At 41.1% G+C, this 24454-nt stretch overlaps 1 protein-coding gene across 2 annotated transcripts in view; it reads right to left on the reverse strand.

Annotated features, from left to right (window-relative positions):
- The window catches only part of WDFY2 (WD repeat and FYVE domain containing 2), a 184720-nt gene that overhangs the window by 75889 nt on the left and 84377 nt on the right, over positions 1 to 24454 (reverse strand). For both annotated transcript variants that reach the window (XM_045052567.1, XM_045052569.1), the window contains exon 3: positions 18203 to 18276. In XM_045052567.1, coding sequence (XP_044908502.1) covers positions 18203 to 18276 — 74 coding nt within the window. The remainder of the gene's footprint in view (positions 1 to 18202; positions 18277 to 24454) is intronic.

Consider the following 24454-nt stretch of genomic DNA (forward strand, 5'->3'; position numbering starts at 1 on the left):
TCTTCCCACCGTTTCTGGCTGTTCTTTCCCGTCTATGAAAGGAAGGAGGTCATTAGTCCATGGGGTGAGGACGAAGGAGTCTCCACCTTACCCATGGCGATCTCATTTGGCTTCTCTCTACCAATATATCTCATGCTCTGTCCGGACTTGCTTTATTTTTCCTTCGCACACAAGATCACAAAACCTGAAATCCCATAAGGATGATGCTGTGACCCCCAAAGATTCTTATGTTCTTACTTATGACTGTCTCCACACTTTAGCAATCAGTGACTTGAAATATGTACTTCCTTGTCATCCTTTTGTTTAAATTAGCAGTTCTCAAACTCTCTGGTTCCCTTGACTCTTAAAAGTTATTAAGGACTCCATGGGTTGTATCTACTGATATTTATCAAAATAGAAATTAAAACAGAAAATTTTAGAATATTAATTCGTTAAAATAACAATAACAGATATAGGACAGATTCATACAAATCACATTCTTTACTAAAATATCTATATTTTACAAAACAAAAAATTCAGTGGGAAGAGTGTCACGGCTTTCCATTTTTGCAAATCTCATTAACAGAGGACAGCTGAATCTTCATACCTGCGTCTGCATTCAGTCTGTACACATACTAGAAAATGAGAGTGAAACCAGCAAATAGCATCTTACTATTATTATGAAAATAGCTTTGACCTCATGGACCACAGTTTGAGAATGACTGCTTCCGTGTCTGACCTGACTTTCGGTTTTGACTAACCTCATTTCAGATTCTGCCGATCTGCCTGCAGAATTCAAAGAATTATTCCTGTTTGTTGATAAATTATGAAAAGAGGCTTCTCTGGCTACATGGAAGAATTGTGGAGAATGAAACATCCTCTCTACCCAGGAACTAGAAGAGTAGGTGCCTTTTCATCCTCCTCTCAAATTGCCTAATGACCCTAATCTCTTCTGACCGCATGTATTTTAAGAAGTCGTGGGGAAGGAATACTTCTGCTGCAAACTCCCAGCTTCAGCTCCAAACTCTGTTAGAAACCCCGAGTCATATTTCTAAGAAAACTGACATGTGTCACAATATGGAAGCAAGAGAAAAGATAACTCAGGTTCACATAATAGCAGCTTTTAGCCTCTCTAGATTCGAAATATCACCTACAACAAAACCAAATTGAGGCCTACAAATTCTTCCTATCAACTCTCGTTCAAATTCAGGTTTACACACAAAACACACAAAGGCCATTTCAAGGTTTTTCCACACATTAACCACAGGACTGGCTGCTTCCTCTCCAGGTTTGCCTGGGTGCTTACTGGTTTACCTGTACCCATCTTTCTTCACATGGATGGTAACTCATTTTTGTGCTTTCCTACCCCGAGTCTTCCAACACCGAATGCAAGTAACCAGATACTGTCGGTTTCAATAATATCTCTCCCAAAAGAATGGCAGGGAGAAGGTAAAAGAAAAAAGATAAACAGGTTTGAATGTAATGACTTTCAAGACCGCCTCTGGCAAATTTCAGAACCTTAAGGACAAGCGCTCTTGGAAGTTATTCAACGAATGGGGAATATCCTCTCAAGGCCAAAACCTGAAGCCAGAACACTAATGTGTTACACGAAGAAAGCTGCCAAAGTATTCTCAGCCCCCAATACCCTTCACGGAGGGGAACAGAGATCACAGATTTTCAGTTAACAGCTCTACACCACGAAAGTTCTGCTGTAACATTAAATGGCAAATTACTTGAGAGATCAGTTTACACAACGCCTAGTTGCTCAAACTTATTTTTTAAAACAAAAAGAGCCTCAGAAATTTTGACCAAATTATTCTGAACAAAAAAGCTGCCACCTGCTGAATCGAAAACTGTTTACAGGTGATGTCGTGAAATTTGGCCTGCTCGTCAAGGCCGGCAACTACTGTTCCTACTTAGGAAAGCAGCTAGACGTTTGGATCTTTGGTTTTTTCGTTCCAGATTTCCTGGAATTCTAGAGTTTCTAAGGGGTCCTAGAGATTGCCTAGCACAGTGACTCATTCTTTAAATTAACTGAAGTCCTGAGATCCTAAGGGACTTGTCCAAGGTCATAGGCTTACTTGACTGCAGAGCCCAAGGTTAAAACATGGGTCTCTCTCTTGTTTTTTCTTTTTTTTTTCATCTACTGATCTCTTGATTCACACAAACCTCAACGAGCCTCTTCAAAAGGATACTGAAACCCAGGCAAATGTCTCACTGAATTGCTCTGAGCAAAGGAAAACATTCTACTGCAAATTCCGAAATCACCTGGTTCTTCAGAGAATCCACGTAACAGTACATTACAACAAACATGAAAGAAAGTTGAGCACCAAGTACCACTAATGACCCTGTCATTACTCCATTACCTGAGTGTGACACCTGGAGGCAGGACTAACTGGTATGCCAGGGACACCCATCCTGTAGACGCCAGCCGTCCCCAGCACCGGCTAACTTAACACTGGCTGAAAATGAGCGTGGCCTAGGACCGATCTCTGCCAACCACCCCTTCCCTCCACTCCATTTCTCCTACACATTTACTCATCAGATCCTTACCGTCCCTCTTGAACCCATGCCCTTTCCAATCCAACTCCAAGTAAACCACCTTTGTCCTCGACGGGGCCACACCACACCTTGTTCCCTCCCCTTCTGGGCTGGTTTCTCTTTTCCCAGGAAACGGTTCCCTTTCTCCAAACTCCATCACTTTTTAAACCTATCCTTCCAGGCAAGGTTGAATGGTGTGTGTTCACAAGGCAGAACGGGTCTTTCATTTGCTGAAACTCAAGAGACTGTGCAGATCTTTCATGCTATTATTGTTCACAGTCTGCATTAAATTAAAGCTATGATCACATTATTTTATCTTATAGATTTTAAGTAGAAAGGAATGGAGTTTCTGTTTTCTTAATACCTTGTCTCCCATAGACGAGCATTTCTGTCAAAAACGTATAAAAGCAAATCAATATTTATAAACAAACATTCCTTTTTTTTTTTTTAAGTCCTTGCCTATTTACTTATTATTTAATTTTAAAGAGAAAGAGCATGGGCAGGGGAGAGATGCAGAGAAAGAAAGAGAGAAAATCTCAAGCAAGTCCCACTCTCAGCATGGATGGAGCCTGACGCAGGGCTCGATCCCACAACCCTGGGATCATGAGCTGAAATCAAGAGTCAGATGTGAGCCACCCAGCACCCCTCATTTGTTTGTTTGTTTGTTTGTTTGTTTGTTTTTTAAATATCAAGTCAAGATTTAATTGTACTAATATTATAAACACCCCTTACTCAAGGCCTTCCCACTGTCAGTGCTTCCGTCTTAAACATTCTTTTCCCAGATTTCAGTATGATTCACCACTCAACCTTCAAGGTCTCTGCTCAAGTTACACCTTCTCAAGGTAGCTTAACATGTCCAGCCTTTTGAAAACTGCAACCTCTCTCCTCTACCTCACCCTCACATTCCCAATCCCCCTTACTCTGCTCTGTTTTTCCCATAGCATCTATCACCTTCTAACATACATAAATTATTATATTTTTGGTTTACTAAATGCAACATACACAAGGAGAGGGACTGAGGGTGGGGGTGGTGGTGGTCATTAATATATCTCAAACACTGAGAACCCTCGCTGGCACATAGAAGCGACTCAACAGATATTTTTTAAATGTAATTTTTTTTAGTGTTTATTTTTTGAAGGAGAGAGAGAGCACGTGAGCAGGGGAGGGGCAGAGAGAGAGGGAGACACAGAATCTGAAGCAGGCTCCAGGTTCTGAGCTGTCAGCACAGAGCCCAATGCAGGGCGCGAACTCACGATCCGCAAGATCGGGACCTGAGCCGAAGTCGGATGCTTAATCGACTGAGACACCCAGGTGCCCCTCAATAGGCTTTTTTTTTAAAAGAATTGAATGAAAAAAAGAAAATGTTATTTTAAAGAAATTTTAAGTTATTTTAAGTAAAATGTTATTTTAAGCTCATGATTAATACTTTTGAAATGTGTGGAAATCATAATATGTAATATGCTCTATGTATAATATTTTTTAGTAATGGCTGCAGCAAATATGCCTACCTGCAGTAGGTTTGAATAAAAATATGTACCATCATTGGACATCCAAATAATTTGTCAAAAAAGAAAGAGAGCCTAATTGCCAAGCTATTACTTTCTGTAATCAATGCCAAATACACTTTTAACTCAAATCTCAATACTAATCAATGTTTTACTTCCTAGGTCAATAGGAAAACACAAAATGTATTGCTCTTTTTAAAACCTGAGGTGTAATTGACATAACATTATATTAGTTTCAGGTGTACAATGTAAGATCAATATTTGTATATACTGTGATGTGTTGCTTTACAGAGTTAACTGGTTCTAATCATGGCCTCAGTGCTAAAATGTTAAATGACCTTTTTCTGGATTTAAATTCACAAATTTTCAACCTGAACATTATTCAAACCAATAAAAATGAAGATAGCAAAGTAATAAGCAAAAACAGAAAGCAAATATTACAAAAAAAAAAAAAAAAAAACCAGTTTCACTAGCCCCCAAAAAGGTGCTCACAAGAAACAAACTGGTTTAAAAATTATGATTTTAAAAACTTATCTTTAAACTTAGATGGCAAATAATTATGTAACAAATCATACTTTTTAATTTCAAATAAAATTATTAGCCTTATCAAAAAGTAAGCTAAAGTTCATCTCTTCTGGAAATGAATAGAATTTTTACTGTAAAAGTAATAATTACCATTTATTAAGTCTTTTATATAAATGATCTCTTGTAATCCTCATAAAAATCCCAAGAGGCACATATCAATATTCCCAATCTACAATGAGTAAATTAAGGCCTGTGTAAAGTTAACCAACTTGCCCAATATTATCCAGCTAAAAAACTTTAGAGCTAGGATTCAGATGCAGATTTCTCTGGAAGCAAAGTTCACACCTCAACCACCAGGACACCCACCCCTGATATTTGCCCCTGATGCATGAAGGCAAAGTGTGCTGACAGTGGTCTCTACCAGGATCTATGAATAAGCCCTACCTGAGGCAGTGAGGAGAGTACACTCGCTCCCTCCACAGCAAAGAGCTGACAGGAAACAAGGGCTTCTAGAAGGCCCACTAGACCGTAAGAATGAAAGGGAAAGGACCAAGAACTTCTGGAGAAACACAGATGAAACTGACTGGTTTTGGGGTGCCTGGGTGGCTCAGTCAGTTAAGTGTCCTACTGTAGCTCAGGTCATATTCTGATGGCTTGTGAGTTTGAGCCCTCCATCAGGCTCTGTGCTGACAGCTCAGAGCCTGGAGCCTGTTGTGGATTCTGTCTCCATCTCTCTCCACCCCTACCCCGCTCATGCTCTGTCTCTCTCTCTCAAAAATAAACATTAAATGCATATAATATGCATATAATATACTTGCTGCCTTCAAGTTGCTCAGGCAATGGAGGTTAAGAAAACAAGGAAATCAGCATTTATGAAATGTCTCTTATTTACCAGACACTTTCAGGAACTCTATGTGTTATTTCATTTGATACACAATCATATACATGACACATACATGTAAACTAGTACGTATCACTAAATACTAAAGTAAAAATTTGAACTAAGTGCTATGAGAACCCTTAAGAACCTTTTAACCCTGCCCTGGAGGACAGCAGGCTTCTCATAAGAATGGGTTTGGGGCTTTAAGCCAATTCTTAAAGGCAGGAAAGGGGCATCTGAGTGGATTAGTCAGTTATGCGTCTGACTCTTGGTTTCGGCTCAGGTCATGATCTCACGGTTTCATGAGTTCAAGCCCCACATCAGGCTCTGTGCTGACAGTGTGAAGCCTGCTTGGGATTCTCTGTCTCCCTCTCCCTCCGCCCCTCCCCGACTTGTGCTATCTGTGTCTCTCTCAAAACAAATAAACTTAAAAAAAAAAAAAAAAGGCAAGAGAGGAGTTACTTGAGAAGGAAACAGAAGGTCTGGAACATTCTATGTCCATGGGCATTGATGTGTGAACCAAATGAGTCAGATATCTGGGTAGAAGAGTTGTGATAGATGAGGCTGATGAAATGGGTAGAACTGAGGAATGTGAATTTTATACTTCTGGAAGTTGCTGAGAGTCTATAAAGAGGAGTGACATAATTACACCAGAATTCTGAATATCTGGTGGCAGAGGAGCTAGGGGGAAACTAGAGACAAGAGATAGTAGGAGTAATGTGGGGCTTTAATCCAGCAGCCGAAGCCAATGTGCATGAGACAGAAATTTTAAAGGTACCAGTGAGAACAGACATTGAGGGAGAGCCTGAGGACTGTTCTGAGGTCAGCGGGCCAGGGCAGTGATGCAAACTTGCAGGCTGCAAGCTCGGAGGGGAAATGTGGCTCTACTATAATTCCTATATCTGGTTGGGGCTACTCAGTAATGCCAATTTACTAAAGGGAAAAGGAGAAAGAGCATATGCTGGGGAAAAGGCAATGCTTTCTATTTAGAATACGCTAAACCAGAGGTGTCCTAGAGACTCCCAGGTAGGGATGCCAAGGGCATCAAGAGTCAGAGGTCAGGCTCAGGAGGACAGAATGGGCCCTGGTCTTGAGAACCAAAGATGTAGGGATTACCAGGCTGTAGGAGTAGAACACAAAGAAAGAGAAAGAGCACAAGGCAGGGCCCCAGAAGTGCTGACATCTTGGGCTCTACCAGAGAAAGGAAGAGCCAGTAGGAAAATCTAGACAGAACTCAAGGTTGACTAAATTTAAAATACCATACCAAATACCCAACCATGAAACCACGCAATCCACTGAAAGGCACCTGTCCAGCTCTTTTCCCTCCTATCCATGGTAGACAAGCTCTTGGCAGAAAAACCTGCCCTGTTGTGACTTCTCCCCATTCCAGGAAACCAGCTGGACCTGAGTTACTGCTGAGGATGGAAAAACAGTACTGTTCTATGTGTCAATATGGTTAGCAGTCTTTTTGCCACTGTGTAATTTGTTTCAATGAGCTTAAGGTCTCATACTGATTTTCTTATATATTTTTAATTTTTTTTAATTGTTTTTTTTATTTTTGAAACAGAGAGACAGAGCATTACCAGGGGAGAGAAAGAGAGAGAGAGAGACACGGAATGCAAAGCAGGCTCTAGGCTCTGAGCTCTCAGCACAGAGCCCGACACGGGACTTGAACCCATGAACTGCAAGATCATGACCTGAGCTGAAGTCGGCCGCTTAAGTGACTGAACCACCCAGGTGCCCCACTGATCATTATCTTCTGACACTAAACTAGTATATATAAAAATACAACATTCACTGATAACTGAGAGAAGAGTTATTCCCCCATCCGTGAGGAGGCAGAACTGGAGACAAGTGGATTACAGAGCCTACATTCAAGGTGTAATGCCATAGGAGCAGCAAATAAACAGGGAGGGGCACAAACAAAAACTCCTTCAGGCTACCACTACCCTGAGTCACTGGAGCATCCTATAGTAAAACAAAGAAACACAGCCCTGCACTGAACCCCCACTGAACCCCAGGGACCAGGGCATACCTAATGCCACTCCCCTCTCCACTGTCATAAGCTTCGAGCCCCATGCAGGCAGCCTGTTTTCAAGAGTGTCTCAGATCACTGTGTGGGTGCAGTAGCACCAGGTGATAGCAATCCAGGGACAGTAAGGGCTATAAAAAAATAACTGCTTCTTTCACATATTTCGGCTCTAGTGAGTTCTCAAGCTTTATAGCAAAAGCATAAATGTCAGATGGCTCTTTGGGGGGTCGGTTTCATGACCGCTGTTGTCAAGGAACTTTAGGAGGAATGCCTTCAAAGGTGATTTATGTGGAAATGCCACATTGGTCCCTCTGGGCTCTGAACTTTGCCATCTAAATATCAGTGACATGAGAACCATGGCCCAGCTCTATAGTTTATATAAAAGATTAACTCCAAGTGAAAATCAGCACAATATTCGTGCACACAGAAAATATTCTCATATGCCTGGATGGAAATGGTTAAGAAAAGATTCATGAAACAAGACTGATTCCCAGTGTTGTAAAAATCTGCAGGACCACAGACAGCTGCCTGGACATTGGTCTATAAAACTCAGACTCCTAAATGAATAGAAAGTGACAGAGCCCTGATGGCTGGTAGCACCCCCTCCTCCCACACTTCTTCGTCTACTAGAGTGAGGGTGTCTCTTGTGATAAGAAATTTGCCACACCTTCTCCAAATATCATTCAGAGCATCTTCAGTAATCTGCACACCTCTCTGAGTTTAACCTTTTCCTGGGTGATGAAGGTTAAAATGGCAACAACTTAGATGAGAAATTTTTTGGCAGAAAAATTAGTACTTGAGAATCCCTGTTTTTTTGCAAATCACTGGTGAATTACTGTGGTGAGGCAGCAAAGATCAAAGATAGGACCAGAAATAAGTTGAACCATCCTATGGCGGATGCCACCATTAAGATGCTTCCTCCCCTTAGAACTGGCCTGCGAAATCCACATGACATGGACTTTCACCAAGTCTTCCCAGTGAAGAAGGACTTTTCCTTCTTGGAAACTTGGAAGTCTTGGAAAATTTCTGTTTTCCAATGGAAGATGCTGTTGTTGCTAATGACAACGATGTGGAAAGCAGCCAATATCATGAAGCACTTGATATGCATGGGCACTGTTCGAAGTGCTTTATGTCTACTATGTCAGATAATCCTCACAACTCTGTAAAACAGTTATATTCTCCCCATTTTGCAGATGAGGAAACTGAAGCACAGAGAGTACAGCAACTTGTCCAGGATGACACAACTTGTGGGGAGCTGTGATTGAATTAGAGCTGTGATTAAATTCAGGCAGTCTGATTCCAGTGCCTATGGTCTTAACCTCTATATACTATCAATGCAACAGATGACACTAATTAACTCACTCATTAATTTCTCTGCAAATATTTACAGAGCACTTACAATTCATGGGCACTGCGCTGAGTGTCAAGGATATAACAAAGAGTCAAGCAGATACAGTCACTGCCTTGTGGAGCTTATGCTGACTATTCATATTAATCAAGTAATCACACAAACAAGTATAAAATGGCAACTATGACAGTTGCTACAGAGGAGGGGCACTCAGTGCTATGAACACCTATAATCCAGTAATAGGAACTATTGGAAAATCAAGGAAGACCTCCCCAAGGCAATGAAACTGAAACTGAGACCTGACGGATGAGCATTAAGTGGACAAGGAGAAAGGAAGCTCATTCAAGGCAGAGGCTCCATGAAAGGAAGGAAGCTGGTGAGCATAAGCAACCAAAAGTGGCCAAGGCTGAAACTCCAGAAGGGACAGCATGGAGCAAAAGGAGGATGTGGAGAATGGGACCCTGCCGGGTCACACGGGCCAAGTGAGGACTCTGGGCCTGTGTACTACGAGCAAGGGAAAGCCACTAAAGTATTTGGCAGGGGATATGACAAGATCAAACGTGTATTTTGAAAAGATTTTTCTAGGTCCAATATGGAAAACAGACTGGAGGAGGTAGAACGGACATGGGATGATCAGTGAGGAGGTCAACTGGGGGGTCCAAAGAGGCGAGATAAGCAGGGTGATGGGGTGGGGGAGGGTTGATAACAATGATGGTGATGATGTAGTGGAAGCTGAGAGGTATTTAGGAGGTAAAAACCAGTAAGTGATGGACTGGGCAGAGTCGAGTGAGAGTCAAGCAAAGAGGAGGGAGGATGACTCCAAAGAGACCTGGCTCACACAACCGAGTGGACAGTGGTTACACAGGGAATGCTGAGAAAGACCAGATATGTACGGAGGCACAGGAGTCCGATTTTGGACCCGGTGAATTGGAGGTTCCTTTGAGATATTCAATAGGAAATATGAAGGAGTGGGAATGTCAGACAAAAGGTCTGAACAGAGATAAAAAAAAGTTGAGAGTTATTGTCACATGGGCAGCAAACGATGCCATGACATAGGCAAGGCATCCCAGAGAGGGAAGAAATGAGAGCCTAGAAGCAACACTGAACCAAAGCTGGCCAGAGGACATCCTAGGATGAGAACAGAGACAAAACAGAAAGTAGGAGGAAAACCAGGAAAGTGCTGCTGTGGATGTACACGGAGACTACTTCAGGAAGAAACGGCAGGGCGAACTGCTGCAGGCAGGTCAGACATGATGCCGACTTAAAAATGTCAGCTGGACAGGGGCGCCTGGGTGGCTCAGTTGGTTAAGCATCCATCTCTTGGTTTCGGCTCAGGTCATGATCTCACAGTTCATGAGTTCGAGCCCCAGGTCGGGCTCTGTGCTGTCAGCACGGAGCTTGCTTGGGATTCTCTCTCTCTCACGTCAACAAATAAATTTGAAAAAAACATTTTTTTTTAATTGTCCGTTGGATAGATCCACGAGATCTTTTCTAACCATTGCCAGAGTTGTTTGGGTAATGTGATGAATCTGACAGCCAGACTGTAGGGGTCTGAGTGGAGAGGGGAAATGAGGAAATGCAGGAAGGCACAACAGACAACTCTTGTGAGAAGTGTGATTATAAGGAGAGAAGAGAGACAGAACATTTGGTGAACAGGGAAGAGAGCTGTGATGTCTATGTCTATGTTTTTCATTAAGAACAAATGGACAGACAAACAAAAGCAAACCTTAAGTGTGTTTAAAAACCAGTGAGAAGGATCCAGGGAGGAGGGAGAGGTTATTGAGACAGAAGACTAACAGAAAGTTACTTGGAATGCATTACGCTCATCAATTCCTAGCCATTGCCTTTCTGAAACACAGATATACCCCTTGATGTGGCCGATATAAGAAGATGACCACCCTCTGAAATAGTAACACAATGTCCTCGTAAGGCCATCCTTTGTGGCAGATAACTCCTGGAGATAGTGTAAAATGATTTCAACCTACCATGTACTCTTACTGGGGCTCCTCAGCACCCGATTTAAAATACAGGGCAATCTGGGTGTTCTTACAGATATCCACGCTACAGGATCAGTCTCAAGGTGGAACCAAGGAGACCTTCACAAATTTATTATCGCAATGGAGAGGCCACAAAATGATCTTGGGGCCAAGAATGCTCTTGTCATCTGCAGTCACTACCACTTGACAAAGTTTTGCGATAACACAGGCACTGGACAAAAGATGATAGGATTACAAGTACAGTGACATAACTGGAGGAGAGAAGCTGGTCCTTGAGATGTTCTAAGAAGGTCTGTGATCCACACAAATACTGACAACATAGTAACTCCCACAACAACAGTAAGTAGATTCTTTGACAAAACCACCTTCAGTGAATTATACTGTACGAATACATACTAAGGAACTGGAATGTCAGCACCCCAGGACTCTTCCTTCAAGCTAAGCAGGAAAAACGTTACTCTGTAAGTACAAAACTTGGAAGGCACCAGGATCTCCCCAGCAGGAGTGGCCCAACTGTATACTCCACTTGGGTACAGCTGAAATATTTTATTCATAGGCTACCTGTCATCACTGTAGAACATGACTTCACCTTTTGGGTTTGGTCCCCGTAGGCTCATTACAACCCACAGTAATAAACAACTCATCCAAAATATCTCATTACATTAAAGGCTCAAATTCTTTTTTTTTTTTCCTCATCTTTTTAGCAGTGGCCAGATGCATGAAATAACACAATCTTCCAATTCATTAATGACCATCCTAGAGCAATTCCTTGTGGTTGGTCTGTCTTAGTTGTATGAAAAAAAAAAAAAATTAGCCTGGTATCATAAAAAAAAAAAAAAAAAAAAAAAAAACCTGTCCAGAATCAGGGAAACCCTAGCTCTGCGACCACTATCTTAACATGTGACCTATCAATACGTCACTTAATCTAGGGGAGGGTGGCATGAGATGTAGAAGAATGAAGGTCCCTTTCAATTCTAATATTTTCTTATCTCCTCCAAGGGGATTTTGAATCATCTTCTTTTAATATCTTTGGATGCCTCTTCCTGAAGGCATCATATTGCAAATCTACAGAACTGTTTCCTAATCAACTGTTAGAACACCGTTAGAGAAATACCGTACATACAATCTCATCAGGTATCTTGAGTTGAACAGCGTCCTCCCCAAATTCATGGCCACCTAGAACCTCAGAATGTGACCTTACTTGGAACAAAGGTCTTTGCAGATGTAATTAGTTAAGATGAGATCATACGGGATTCGGGTGAGCTCTTAATCCAATGACTGGTGTCCTTATAAGAAGGGCACATGTAAATACAGAGACACAGAGAGGAAGGGGACGTGAAGATGGAGGCAGGGATAGCAGTGACACATCTACGACCCAAGGAACGGTGAGGATTTCCAGCAACCACCAGAAACTAGGGAAAAACAAAAAAGGATTCTCTCCTCGAACCTCCAGAAGAAGCCCTGTCAACACCTTGATGGTGGACCTTTTGTCTCTAGGACTGTGAGAAAATAAATTCTGTTGTTAGAACAGCTTTAGGAAAGTAAAACACCAGGTACTGATACCCCCCGCAACTGGTAATGACTCCTCTTGCTCTCATGGCAAATACACGAGGACTAGTAAGGTGCTACCACACCTCAGACCATCTGAAAGTGGTAAAACTGAACTTGGGGAGTTCAAGATCCTGCTTTCAGATGACAAACACAGCTCTGATGACTCTTCGGTTTCCTTCCAGTGGATGCCAAGTATTACACTTTCAAAAAGGTAATTGCTCCTTTTATTTGAAAAAAGTAATATCCTCTCTCGCAGAAACTACATTCCTCTCCCTTGAAGCTACTGGCCTTCTGGAAGGGGACACTTTTTGCTTCCCTGTGGCAACAAGACTCCTTGCTTCAGTGATTACTGTGACCTGTTATCCACATTCCCTATCTATGAGATTCTGCCAAGCCCTACACCACACACCATGTGAAGCAGTTTCAGAACATACCATCTAGGGAATAAATACTGGTGACCACAGAGCAATGCTCTTGTAAAGCTGTTAATTTAATCGGTAGGATAGGAGCCTCTAAATAATAGCAAATGATGTGAGAAGGCATCTCCTTCAACAATCCCAAAAGTTCAACAGGGCCCTAATCTTGGCGGAGAAATGAGGCAATGCCAGATTTATGAACAGCACATTTTTGGGGCTCACAAACTGTCAAGAACATGTTATGTTTCTGCTTAGGTTTCTTAGTGGTTTGCTTATTGCATCTCTGTTTACGAATTTCAAGAAGCAGAGTATGGACATCAAATTCTTCTATACGCCCCAAGTAGTCATGTAAAGAGGATTTGCTCACACTGTGTCAACCGTTGAGAGCAACTGACCTTGCTGGTTACGTGGCCAGCTTTGGTGTTAGCATCCTGATGACCTAAATCGAAATGCCTTTCTTCCCTCATTCGACATTTTACAAAGCGACATTTTACAGTGGTCTAGCAACTCTGTGAGGACACAGACTGAGGCTGACGTGGGCTCTGCCTTCAGGCAGTTCACAGTCTAGTGAAGGACGCAGTCTCACCAACAAATGAGACAACATGCCCAAGGGCACTCAGGAAATGGAAATACAGTCGCCTACTGGGGAAGAACAACGGGCAGGGAATGGAAAGCCTTCAGCAGGAATTCTTTATGGACACAGAAGTGGCTCCGGGGCAGTGGTGTGGGATGAGGAGAAAGCCCAGGCTTCACAGGCACACACAGTTCCCAGCTCTGCTGAGCGCTGCTTCCTGGCTAAGTAAGCTGGAGAAGGCGTCTGAACTCTCCAGGCCTCGGGGTCCTTATCTGAGGAGTGTCCCCCCTCCGATTACTGTGCTGCTGGAATGAGGCGACGTATGGAAGGCGGAGTGCCTGGGACACAGTGGATGCTCCATTCGTGTTGGGTTCTCTTTCCCTTTTCATTCCCTCGAGCAACCATGGGAACTAGCAGTAATACGTACTACGGGAACATCATAACCACAAGAACTATCAAAACAACAGCAACAAATCCATACGTGGTCGGTATCGTGGTTTTTGTACAATAATCACTATCTTGAATGCTACTCATTATACAGATCAGTCTTTTCTTCTCATCCCAAACTTACCATAAACACATATATGAAAACACTCTTCAGAGAACAGAGATTTATCATTTAGGGGCTTTGTCCAAAAACAAACAAACAAACAAATAACCTTCAATAAGTACGCATTTATCTGGCAAGATTTCAATAAAAACTCCGGCTGAAGCAGATAGTATATGTATTTCCCAAAACTGGCATATATACTTGGCTATGACTACAGCCATTATTCAGTAGGGTCGGTGAGCATCAGCTCAAGGAAGACCTTTCACTTCTGCGTGGATGTTTCCTCAGCCGCTATCCTCTCTGAATACCTTAGAGAGTCTTCCAGTGGTGCTGCAGGGAGAGCTTCCCCGTTAGGGATCCAGCGTCTTCATAATTTAACCACCCACCCTGAGCCAGGGCCTTCACGACCAAACCCCATCCACCTTGTATACTTTATACTCCGCTCCTCAAACTGGGTCACTTCTGTCCAAACATTCCCTGCCCTCTCTTACTGCCATGTTTTTGCCTCCTATGCCATTCACCTTGCCTGAAGTACCTTACCTTCCGATCTTCAGACAATGAAATCCTAGCCCAGTTCCTAAACCCAGCTCACATCCAGTCTCCACAGAGCTGACCTGGACCATTACCTCCCACCCTCTCCTGACCTCACTGTCCTGACAACATCACACTCACTGGTGTCCCCCTGCTGGGCTGTTTTTGTTTTTTTTTTTTATTCTGTTACTTATTCCATACCTTCACTCTTCATTTTTTCCCAACCAAATAAGCTTTTTGAGACTAGGAGCCACAGGTTAGAATCGAGCATAATTCTTTCACACATTATTGATATTAAAATTTATTTGTGGGTCGGCTAGAATACTTGAGGCACTGTAATGAAAAATTTCAAAGTCCTACTTCAGCACTTAAAGCGGTTTGCACAATATGACTGACTTCTTTTGACATTAAAACAGATGACATTTCTGAAAACTCAAGATGAATTAAACTATCGGCATAACATTTTCCCCTGCAGAAGGAAATTCCGTTGCAACAAATATTTTGAAAGCAACAGAATTATACAAATAAAGTACCTCAGACTTTAAGCAGGTACTTATTACAGCCAGCTATATTAAATAATGTTTGTACGCTAGTCAACAACTTATTTAACAAATTATTCATCGAGTCCCTAATTTGTACAAGGAACCATACCGAGAGCCTCCGGGACGGGAGAGGAATAAAAGACAGGCCAAGTCCTCAACACTCAACACTTTAACGGAGAAGACAGACTTTAAAACTTTTATAAAACAAGGTGAAAAGAGCACTGCGATATAGCTAACCTGCTGAGTAATGTGTGCGATTAATTCCACTTGGTGGGGCTTAGGAACCATCCGTCAAAACAAAACAAAACCAAAAAAGGAAAAGAGGACGCTGGAACGAGGCACTGAGAGATAACTGGGACTCTGTAGACCAAGATGGCAGAAGGGGGGTCCGGGTTATAAGATTAGCAAGAGCAAAATGGACAGACACGGAAACACACCCTCAATCATCCTTGCTTCTCTCAGTTGGTGATGTAACCTGCTACCTCATGAGAAATCGAAATGGCCCTTCCTCTCCTGTATCTCCCAACTGTGTCTGCCTTCTGCTCTCTCTTGACAGCTTCCTCACTCTTCACCAAAGCTAAATTCTCCTAATTGTTCAGGCCCCTCCGGCTGCTGTCTAATGTCTCATCTTGTTGCAGGCTCACCCTCCCTCTCCTTCCCTTTGTGGACAAATGTCTGAAAGAATCGTCTCCATTGTCTCTACTCCATTTCTTTTTTTTTTTTTTAATTTTTTTTTTAATGTTTTATTTATTTTTGAGACAGGGAGAGACAGAGCATGAACAGGGGAGGGTCAGAGAGAGGGAGACACAGAATCTGAAACAGGCTCCAGGCTCTGAGCTGTCAGCACAGAGCCCGACGCGGGGCTCGAACTCACGGACCGCGAGATCATGACCTGAGCCGAAGTCGGCCGCTTAACCGACGGAGCCTCCCAGGCGCCCCTGTCTCTACTCCATTTCTAATTCACTCAGTTACATAAGGCTAACTGCCTCTTGAATCTTTTTACCCAGTAAAATAAAGACAAACAAGGATATGCTTTCTGATTTCCTCCTTTGTTTTAAAATAAGTTAACCAATAATAATAATAATAATAATAATAATAATAAGTTAACCAATATTTTTAAAAAACTTACTTGCTATATTCAGGAAACAGAGAATGTATAGTCTCTGCATAGGATTTCTCATGTCCAGAAAGTAAACTATTATGCAGCTGAGACTGTGTATTTTCAGTGAGGAAGCTGTTATTGTCATGACCTTAAACAATCCCTCCTCTCCATGTGCCTTTCCCTAACTCAGCTCTTCACGGTTCTGCCGATGAGAATAGGTAGGGTAGACAACTCCTCCTCTTCAAAAGCATAAAACAGGCCCTTTTAAGGAAATGATGTCATACTAGCTGGGTCCTCCATCTTTTCTAGAAGATCGGGGTACGGTAAGGTTTGGTCATCTCCACGCCGTACTGACACACCTACAGAGGCAGCCCAGTCTGGCCCCTGATTTATGTTCTGCTTCACTGGCAGTTTCATTTACTAAAGGAATAATGGCTGAGGTGGTCTCGCCTCTTATATACGATAAATAGCCAGAACTCTCCATAACTTACTTTGCTCACCTTTCTTGCCTTCAAAGCCAAATTTATCGGCACCCATTAGCCACCTACACGGATTTCAAACAACGCAAAGACTCACCCATATGTTACATACATGTCCGTCTTCATGGACAGTGAGTGTTACATACACTAGTCCATGAACTGTTGGACAATATATAGATCTGAGCTCCTCTTTGCAGATTTCCTTTGTAGTGAACACTTCAGTTCACTGAACAATCCAGTTACCCCCCACTTCATCTTTTAAAAATAAGTTTATCCCCCACATACCCCACTTTTTAAAAATAACTCTCCTTAAAGCAGACGAAGTTCTGTAGCATGCACTTCTCTTCTGTCCTCCTACAGAGCAGTTTACAGACCTAGCAAATGCATTGGATATGATAGAAATTCCATAAAATATTTGTCAACAGGCAGCTTTATGTTTAACAATATTGCTAAAATTTCCATAAAGGTCACCGAACAAATGTTTTGACGAAGACCAAATGGAAAATTTCAGGCCCACCTCTTCAGACCCCTTGTAAGAATCAGGTTAAGATTACAGATGGAAACCCACATTCCATATGTCTAAATATTTAAAAGTTATGTATCAAGTTAAACTATTAAATAAAATATGGTCTCTTCCTCCAATCTTGACAAATATACCTTAAACCACCTGGAGGTACAGGAATGAATTCAGAATTTTTAGACTCCTTGAAGTTTTACAATATAGTACAAGCTCTAAGCTGTCTGGGGTCAGGAAAATGCCAGTCGGGGTACTCAGAACATGGGGGTGGGTAGAGTGAGGGCATAAGCTGGACACACACCCTTGATCCCTCAGGTCCTTCATCCTGTGGGGAAATGTGGCCAGAATAGGCTCCTCTAATTCACAGGTCCTAAAGCAGAGCCTCTCTTGCTGGGACTGAAGGAAATACTGGGTAATTTACCAAACTGGAGAGTTTACCAGATCAGTCTTGTTACACTTAGTTAATACACTAGCTGAAACTAAACATATAAAAAGATGATAAAGTAAGTAGTAAAGCCTGAAATTCCAATCCCTAATCACTTCAGCTCCCTCAAGCTCTATAATAAAAGGGTCTAATATTCATCTCAATCTACCCTACAGCCTAATGTAGATTCTGTGCCTTCTTTACAAATTTATACAGTTGACAGAACTCCATTCACACACTAGAGGGAGTTAAGACAAGAGGGAGCAAAAGAAGAGAGCAAGGAGAAAAACATCAAGTATCAAAGATCAGACATGCAGGTCTAAGAAGACATTTCCCTTGTGCTGTCACTTGTCTGAGGAAGCATATGACACCATGATTAACCATCTGATCAAAGCCGTGAGTATCACAGGCTGCTGTCACTAGCACACAGATTCATGTAGTTCATTCACTGGCCTCATAAAGCTCCTATTCTAGCCACTGTGTCCACGGGAAGGCAAGCTCAACCTTGTCAACATTCCAACTGAGACCCACAAGGACTCTCCCTACACCTTGCCGTAATCTGCCGCGCTGCACTTTCCACTTCACTTCGCAAGAACATTAATTTGTTAATTTGCAAAAAACTAACAAATAACTCTCATCACAATACATATATACGCACTCCACAAGAAGGGAAGTATTTCAACTGGAAATCTTATTTATGTGTACTTACTGAGATTGTACCATTGTCTAGACCTATGGACAGTCTTCTTGTTTCCGGGTTAAAAGACATGCATGAACATGGAGCTGAAAGAAATGAACATGTTGATGAAATTAACAAAATGATGATTCTCATCGATTTAGGAGCGACTAACTAGCTAAAAGTGTGTGGCTATTTTTTCCCCACGATTTCCTGAAAAACAGTTCATTTAACGCCCACTCACCGAAAAATAAAAACAGTAATTTTACACCAACCCCTAGTTTTTCAGTTATCCTTTTAATGAATATAACAAGTAAGATGTTCTCAAACTGGACTAGTTCCAATGGGCTTAGTCTCGGCTGTTCTGTCAGTATCGAGTCTAAGTTTGCTTGACTAGGTTACCAATATTTTATACTGTGTACTCCCTCTGTTACCCGTCTATCTCTTCCACTCACACCCTATCTTTAATAGAAACAACCTCAACCAGGGGGAAAAAAGAGATCTTATAATTCCCTCCTCCCCCCCCCCCATATACACACTAGTATAAAAGTCTATTTTTTGATTTAGAATTGACTCAGGGCATGTGGACTAACAGAAGTTTTTTACTCTCAACATTCAAGGCCGCTAACTGAAAAAAGACTGAGGATCTGTCTCAATTTAAGAGAGAACCAACTGGACACAGGGCCAGGCTCTGTAGAAAAGAAATCCGGTCTGGACAGGGCCTCCCTGTGCTGCAAAATTGGCTACTACCTGAGTATACCTGAGCCCAAGTAAACTAAGCATACTTGGAAGCCAATGTGGCCAAGAAGTGCTTGCTCAACAGTCGGCATCCGGGTTCCTACACTGGCTCATAAGAATGGGGCCTGTTGACAATTCATCCTACACTGAAATCACTGTTGTGCAAATGAGTCCAACACCAATTCTTAAATTTCTCCCCGACCTTCACAGTGGCCCTGCTCATCATCAAATCGTATTCAGCCTCAAATATTTTTATTCCTACTTTTTACAGCTATGGTTAGATGTCGTACTCAAGGTCACACAGGGAAAAAAAGTTGGAGAAGGTTCAAAGACATAATTCATATACACAGTCCTATTTTGAAATATGTAACTTAGATTATCTCAAAACTAAATTCTAAAAGAATTTCAAGTTCTACTAACAGAGCTACTTCATGAACACATCACTTAGTAACATCTTTTTCGTTCTCTATAAAAGGACCCTGAACAACAGAAAAGATCTTCCAAACTACAAGTATTTATTTTCTAGTTTTTAATATGTTCAGAAAATAGAAACACAAAAAATCATCCCCACACACACAACCTCCACCAGTACAACAGAGAATCTTCTCTCTGATTAGCCACAAAATTAAACTAGATTCCCAAAAGTACACTGCTGAAAAAAGTAGTCAAATGATATTTAATGTGCTGCCCTAGGAAAGTCATCCTTACTCGCCCATGGCCCGTGAAATATGTTGGCACAATTTCTAGACAGGTGCTAACATGCCAGGTCTTATAGCCTGTAACATGCGTGCAGAATTAAAATCTAATGATTTCATGGAAAATCATCATGTTAGCTGAAAAGAACAACAAAAAAAATATGTTGTTACTACAACTACATAAAGTACATAGACATGTAAAAACATACATGGAAAAATGAAACGGTTTTTGTGTTTGTGTGACAAGTTCATTTTTTAAAAAATATTTTTAACGTTTATTTTTGAGAGAGAGAGAAAAAAGAATGAGTGGGGGAGGGGCAGAAAGAGAAGGAGTCACAAAACCCAAAGCAGGCTCCAGGCTCTGAGCTGTCAGCACAGAGCCCAAGGTGGGGCTCAAACTCACGAACGGCGAGATCATGACCTGAACTGAAGCCAGACACTTAACCAACTGAGCCACCCAGGCGCCCCCAAATTCATTTCTATAATATTGTCTTTAATCTTATTATTTCGCTATTCCTCTTGAAAGTTTTAAATATCTAATGGCTTATTAAGATATGGGCATGAACATATGAAGCAAAACTTAATTGCAGCCCAAAGGGCTATAAACTAGTCAAGAATAACCTCATCACTTAGCTGCCCGCCTGACCATAGAAAAGTCTTTTCTGTGTGATTTCCTCCAAAGTTCATATCTGGTTATGGAACAGTTAGAAAACCCACTGATCTCTGAATATGATTTAAAAGACTTTTTAACAGCACTGCACAGGCTACCCTGACATCTACATTGCTATTTCTTTATTCCTGGATTTCTTATCCCCTTTACTAAATTTCTTGTTATTCTTTTTTTTTTTTTTTTTAGTGTTTATTTTGGGGGGAGAGTGCAAGCAGGGGAGATCATGACCTGAGCCGAGATCAAGACTGAGCCACCCAGGTGCCCCTTGTTATTCTTTTAATGAGAATTTAGAATGCTTACTATGTTCTAGGCATATGATACAATTATATATAAGGTATCAGAGCTGTCATCAAGGAATTTATAGACTGTGACACCAACCATGTATAGGAACTGTTAAACCCATCCCAATGTCACCACTATGGTCCAAATCACTTTATGTTCACAGTAAGAAACACCACCAGAATTCAAAAGGAAAAGACCTTTCTCATAAAGTCCCATAAACAAAATAAATTTAGAAATCCTGTTGTTCTAGAACCCATATGCTTGAACCCAAGATGGTTCTAGACAGTGGAATGCCAGAGCTAAAGAGCACTAGCTTCTGGGTGCCCCCCCAAAGACAAAACCACTTCTTCGAGGGGGGCATTATTGGTAAAACACCAAGCAGACCTGTGGGAGGGCAAGGGGAGTGTTTACGGAAAGACTTTTGGCAGGTGAACCTTATGATGCTCCTCAAACCATTTCCGAACTGTGATACTCTCACAGCAAAAGGCCCTGGGTTGATTACCCATAGGCCCTGGCAGGACCAAGGAGGCAAGGAGTGAACTGAAAAGAATACTGATGGCTATATTTGTTGTGACAATAAATGTCTTTCCTTTTGGGAAACGGGGGAATACACAGATTGACACAGATATCCTTCTAACTTCAACTCACCAGAGATTAACAAAAAAAGCAACCTCTGAAAGACTGATGTTATGACCCATTCAAAATGGGCTCTTATCCATGCAAGGAAATATCAAAGGGGCAAAATTGTCTGGGGAAGGATAATAAGACACAGTAAATTCTGGCCAAATGGTAAAAGGAATCCCCCAGCAGGAAGAATTAGGAAGACACAAATAAAATATGATTTAAGCACAATATTTGTAGCTGGGTTGCAAAAATGTGATGTTTCACAAATAAGAATTCAGCTTTAAATGATGTGAAACTAATAATTCATAAGTCAATAAGGAAATAATTGCTCTATCTGATGGTTGAAAGTTGAGGTCAGAGACGAAATGGCCGAGAGACTTCTATATGCCCACCTTGCACTGGCTTTCTCCAAAGGCTCAGTGAAATGTCTGACCAGACCCATAAAATTAAAATACAGTCCCTCCACTGACCACCTCCATCAAAACTGCATCCTCGAACTCTAGATGAGATAAACACACCATGATACAAGACATGAAGATATATTTACTTCCTCCACCTTTAAGTGTTTCCCCACGAGAAAGGATAACCACACTTCGTAAGCTTTGTGGGGTGACCCCCCACCTGCCAAGGCCTCCCATATACATCATCTGTATGTGGTTTGCCTGGGACTGCTCCTACACAAACCCAATAAGTGAAACTCAAGGCCTTGCCACTGGTCTGTTGATGTTCTATCATTAGCTTCCTATTTTCTCCCCCACGTTTCTTAAAACCTAAGGGAAAAAAATGCCCACAATTTATTTCTCAATAAAATAGTACAAGAATTCATTTCCATGCTATCTGATTAAGACTTGCCACCCCTCTTTGCTGTTTCAGACTGAGGACAGACAGAAGAAGTGTATTTGGCAGAATTTTAGGAAGCAAGATAATAAAAGGTACAAAGAAGATGGAAAAGAAATTTGTGCAGGCCTGTGAGTACTGAAAAATAATAATCTCTTATGTAAGTACCAGGACTTTAGACCTTGATGGCTTGTTAATACCTTATTTTAAAAATTAAACACTTTCATAGTATCGAGCATTTTTAAAATGAAATCTTTGTAATTTCAGGCAGGTAGTCAGCTTAAGGTTTAGGGAAAACTAAAATAAAGAGAAGCCCCAGTCTGGGTGATTATATTAATGACCATATAATTTGAAGGAGGAAAGCTCAAGAGATATAAGCCCTAGACAAAGGAAACTCAAGAATCCCACATCAACCTCAACAGAGTCGGTAATTAAGTGGATTACGGAGAAACTGGCTACTTGTATTTCTAATACTTTTACCCCTCAAGTGGTCTCAAAAAGTATATTTATGGCTCCTACTTTTTAAAAGGAGTATATATAGTTGAGAGAAGGCATTCTCAAAATACTCCTACTGGGGGGAAAGTTACCTATTTAATGTTATTTATACCTAGAACTCCTTCATTTTGTGGCTGATTTATTTTCTGTCCTTTGCTTATTGGTTGACCTTTGCTCAAATAAACACAAGTTTCTCTGAAGGTTGAGCTGCGGATTTCCAGCACACTGAGCGCTGTACAACAGCAAAGGCACTGCTCGTCAGCCCGCCCTGATCTTCACGGGATGTTCCAGTGGTCACTTGGAAGCCAAACAAACAGCGGCACTTCCGTGAGCAGAACTTCAGGTGTTAAACACACCCTGATCAGGTCAGATCTCGGGATCCTCCAATAAGAGGACTTCCAGGAGCACCCCACCACTGCACAGCAGAGATCTCACCCACAGACACGATCTCCTTCAGTCCTGGTTGTCACAACTCAGTATTTATTAGGTTTATAATGCTCAACCGTGTTTTACTTAATATATTAAGAACACATAGATGTAGGACTTCAACTGCCTAGCATTAAAAAGCATTTTTCATTTCAATCAACTATTTTAGGCACTCTACTAAAATTAAACCACTTGTTTTCTTTTAATTTAGTCTGGGTAACATCAGCAAAATCACAGTGACTTATCAGTGGTCATTTTTTCTCTCCGACAAGTTTTAAGTTATCACTACAAGTTTAAGATCTAAGTACAGTAAATTTTAAAATACTCTGTCATATGAAAATCAAACAAGAGTATGCTAAGTAAATGTTATAATTATTCAGATTAATTGACATCTGTTATCTTTAGCTTAGATAATCCACATTTTCATTTCCATTAAAAATCAGAAGTTCCTTAAGCACATTTTCTTCTTAGTAAGTACAGAACTAAAATATCAGATTACACAATTATTTTTGAAAATGTAAATAGCAAAAACAGTAAACTGGCTTTACATGTGGTTCTATAATATAACCTACACCGAAAGAAACCAAGAAAGGAACCAAGGAGTAAATTGAAATAAGGTATAAAATATTAGGATGAGCACTTCCCAATTATACCCAAATCCCCTAGCCCGCCAAGAAAGTCCCTTGATGGAGTTAAAGATGTTGCCTAAAAGTCACCAAAATAATCACTACCTGATAAAAACAGAACTTCACTATTTTAAATTCATTATTTTAAATACCTTTCAACCACTAATCTATCCATATGGGTTTGGGCCCAAAACTCTAATAAACCCAGAAGACGTGGGACAACGCACAACGAGCTCCATACAAAGTCTTAAATTACAGAAAGTTCTCCTTTGACCAATGGGCAAATGGACATTTGCAATATACATACAAAATAAGTCATTTCCATCCTAGGTATAAAGCATATGAACATATTAATCATTCTAATTTTCTAAAGCCTCAATTTCAAGTTATCTGTCACTGCAGGACTGAAGTCCCAACACACGGGAAAAGGAAGCCAATCCAGCCACAACCTCACAAATCCCCATTGGGTTAAGATCAGCAATAACAGTATATATATTGCTAAGTACCAAGAACCTGAAAGTGCAAATTACTTATTTAATACATCTCATAACCAAAAATGTTTTTGCAAATCTGAGATCAAAGCTAATGACAGTGTATTCAACGGGCTTCAGAGTAGAGAAAAATGTAAAGGACTTGCCTGAAGTGACTCAGCAAATTGGTATCAAAAACGAAAATCAAATTCCAGTTTCCCACCCTGGCACAGGTTCTAACCTACAAGCTATTTTGAAAACATTAAAAAAATAAAAATACATATTTTTGGGTGAATTTAAGGTAAACAGTATGTCTATGTCCAAACGTCATCTCTCTATTTGTTTTAACTAATAAGATAATTCATTTAATGCATTCCCCACCTCACTTCACAAAGAATTTGAAGAGACTTTAAAAGTAGATA

This window comes from Felis catus, chromosome A1 (genome assembly GCF_018350175.1).
Source record: "Felis catus isolate Fca126 chromosome A1, F.catus_Fca126_mat1.0, whole genome shotgun sequence".
Classification (NCBI taxonomy): domain Eukaryota; kingdom Metazoa; phylum Chordata; class Mammalia; order Carnivora; family Felidae; genus Felis; species Felis catus.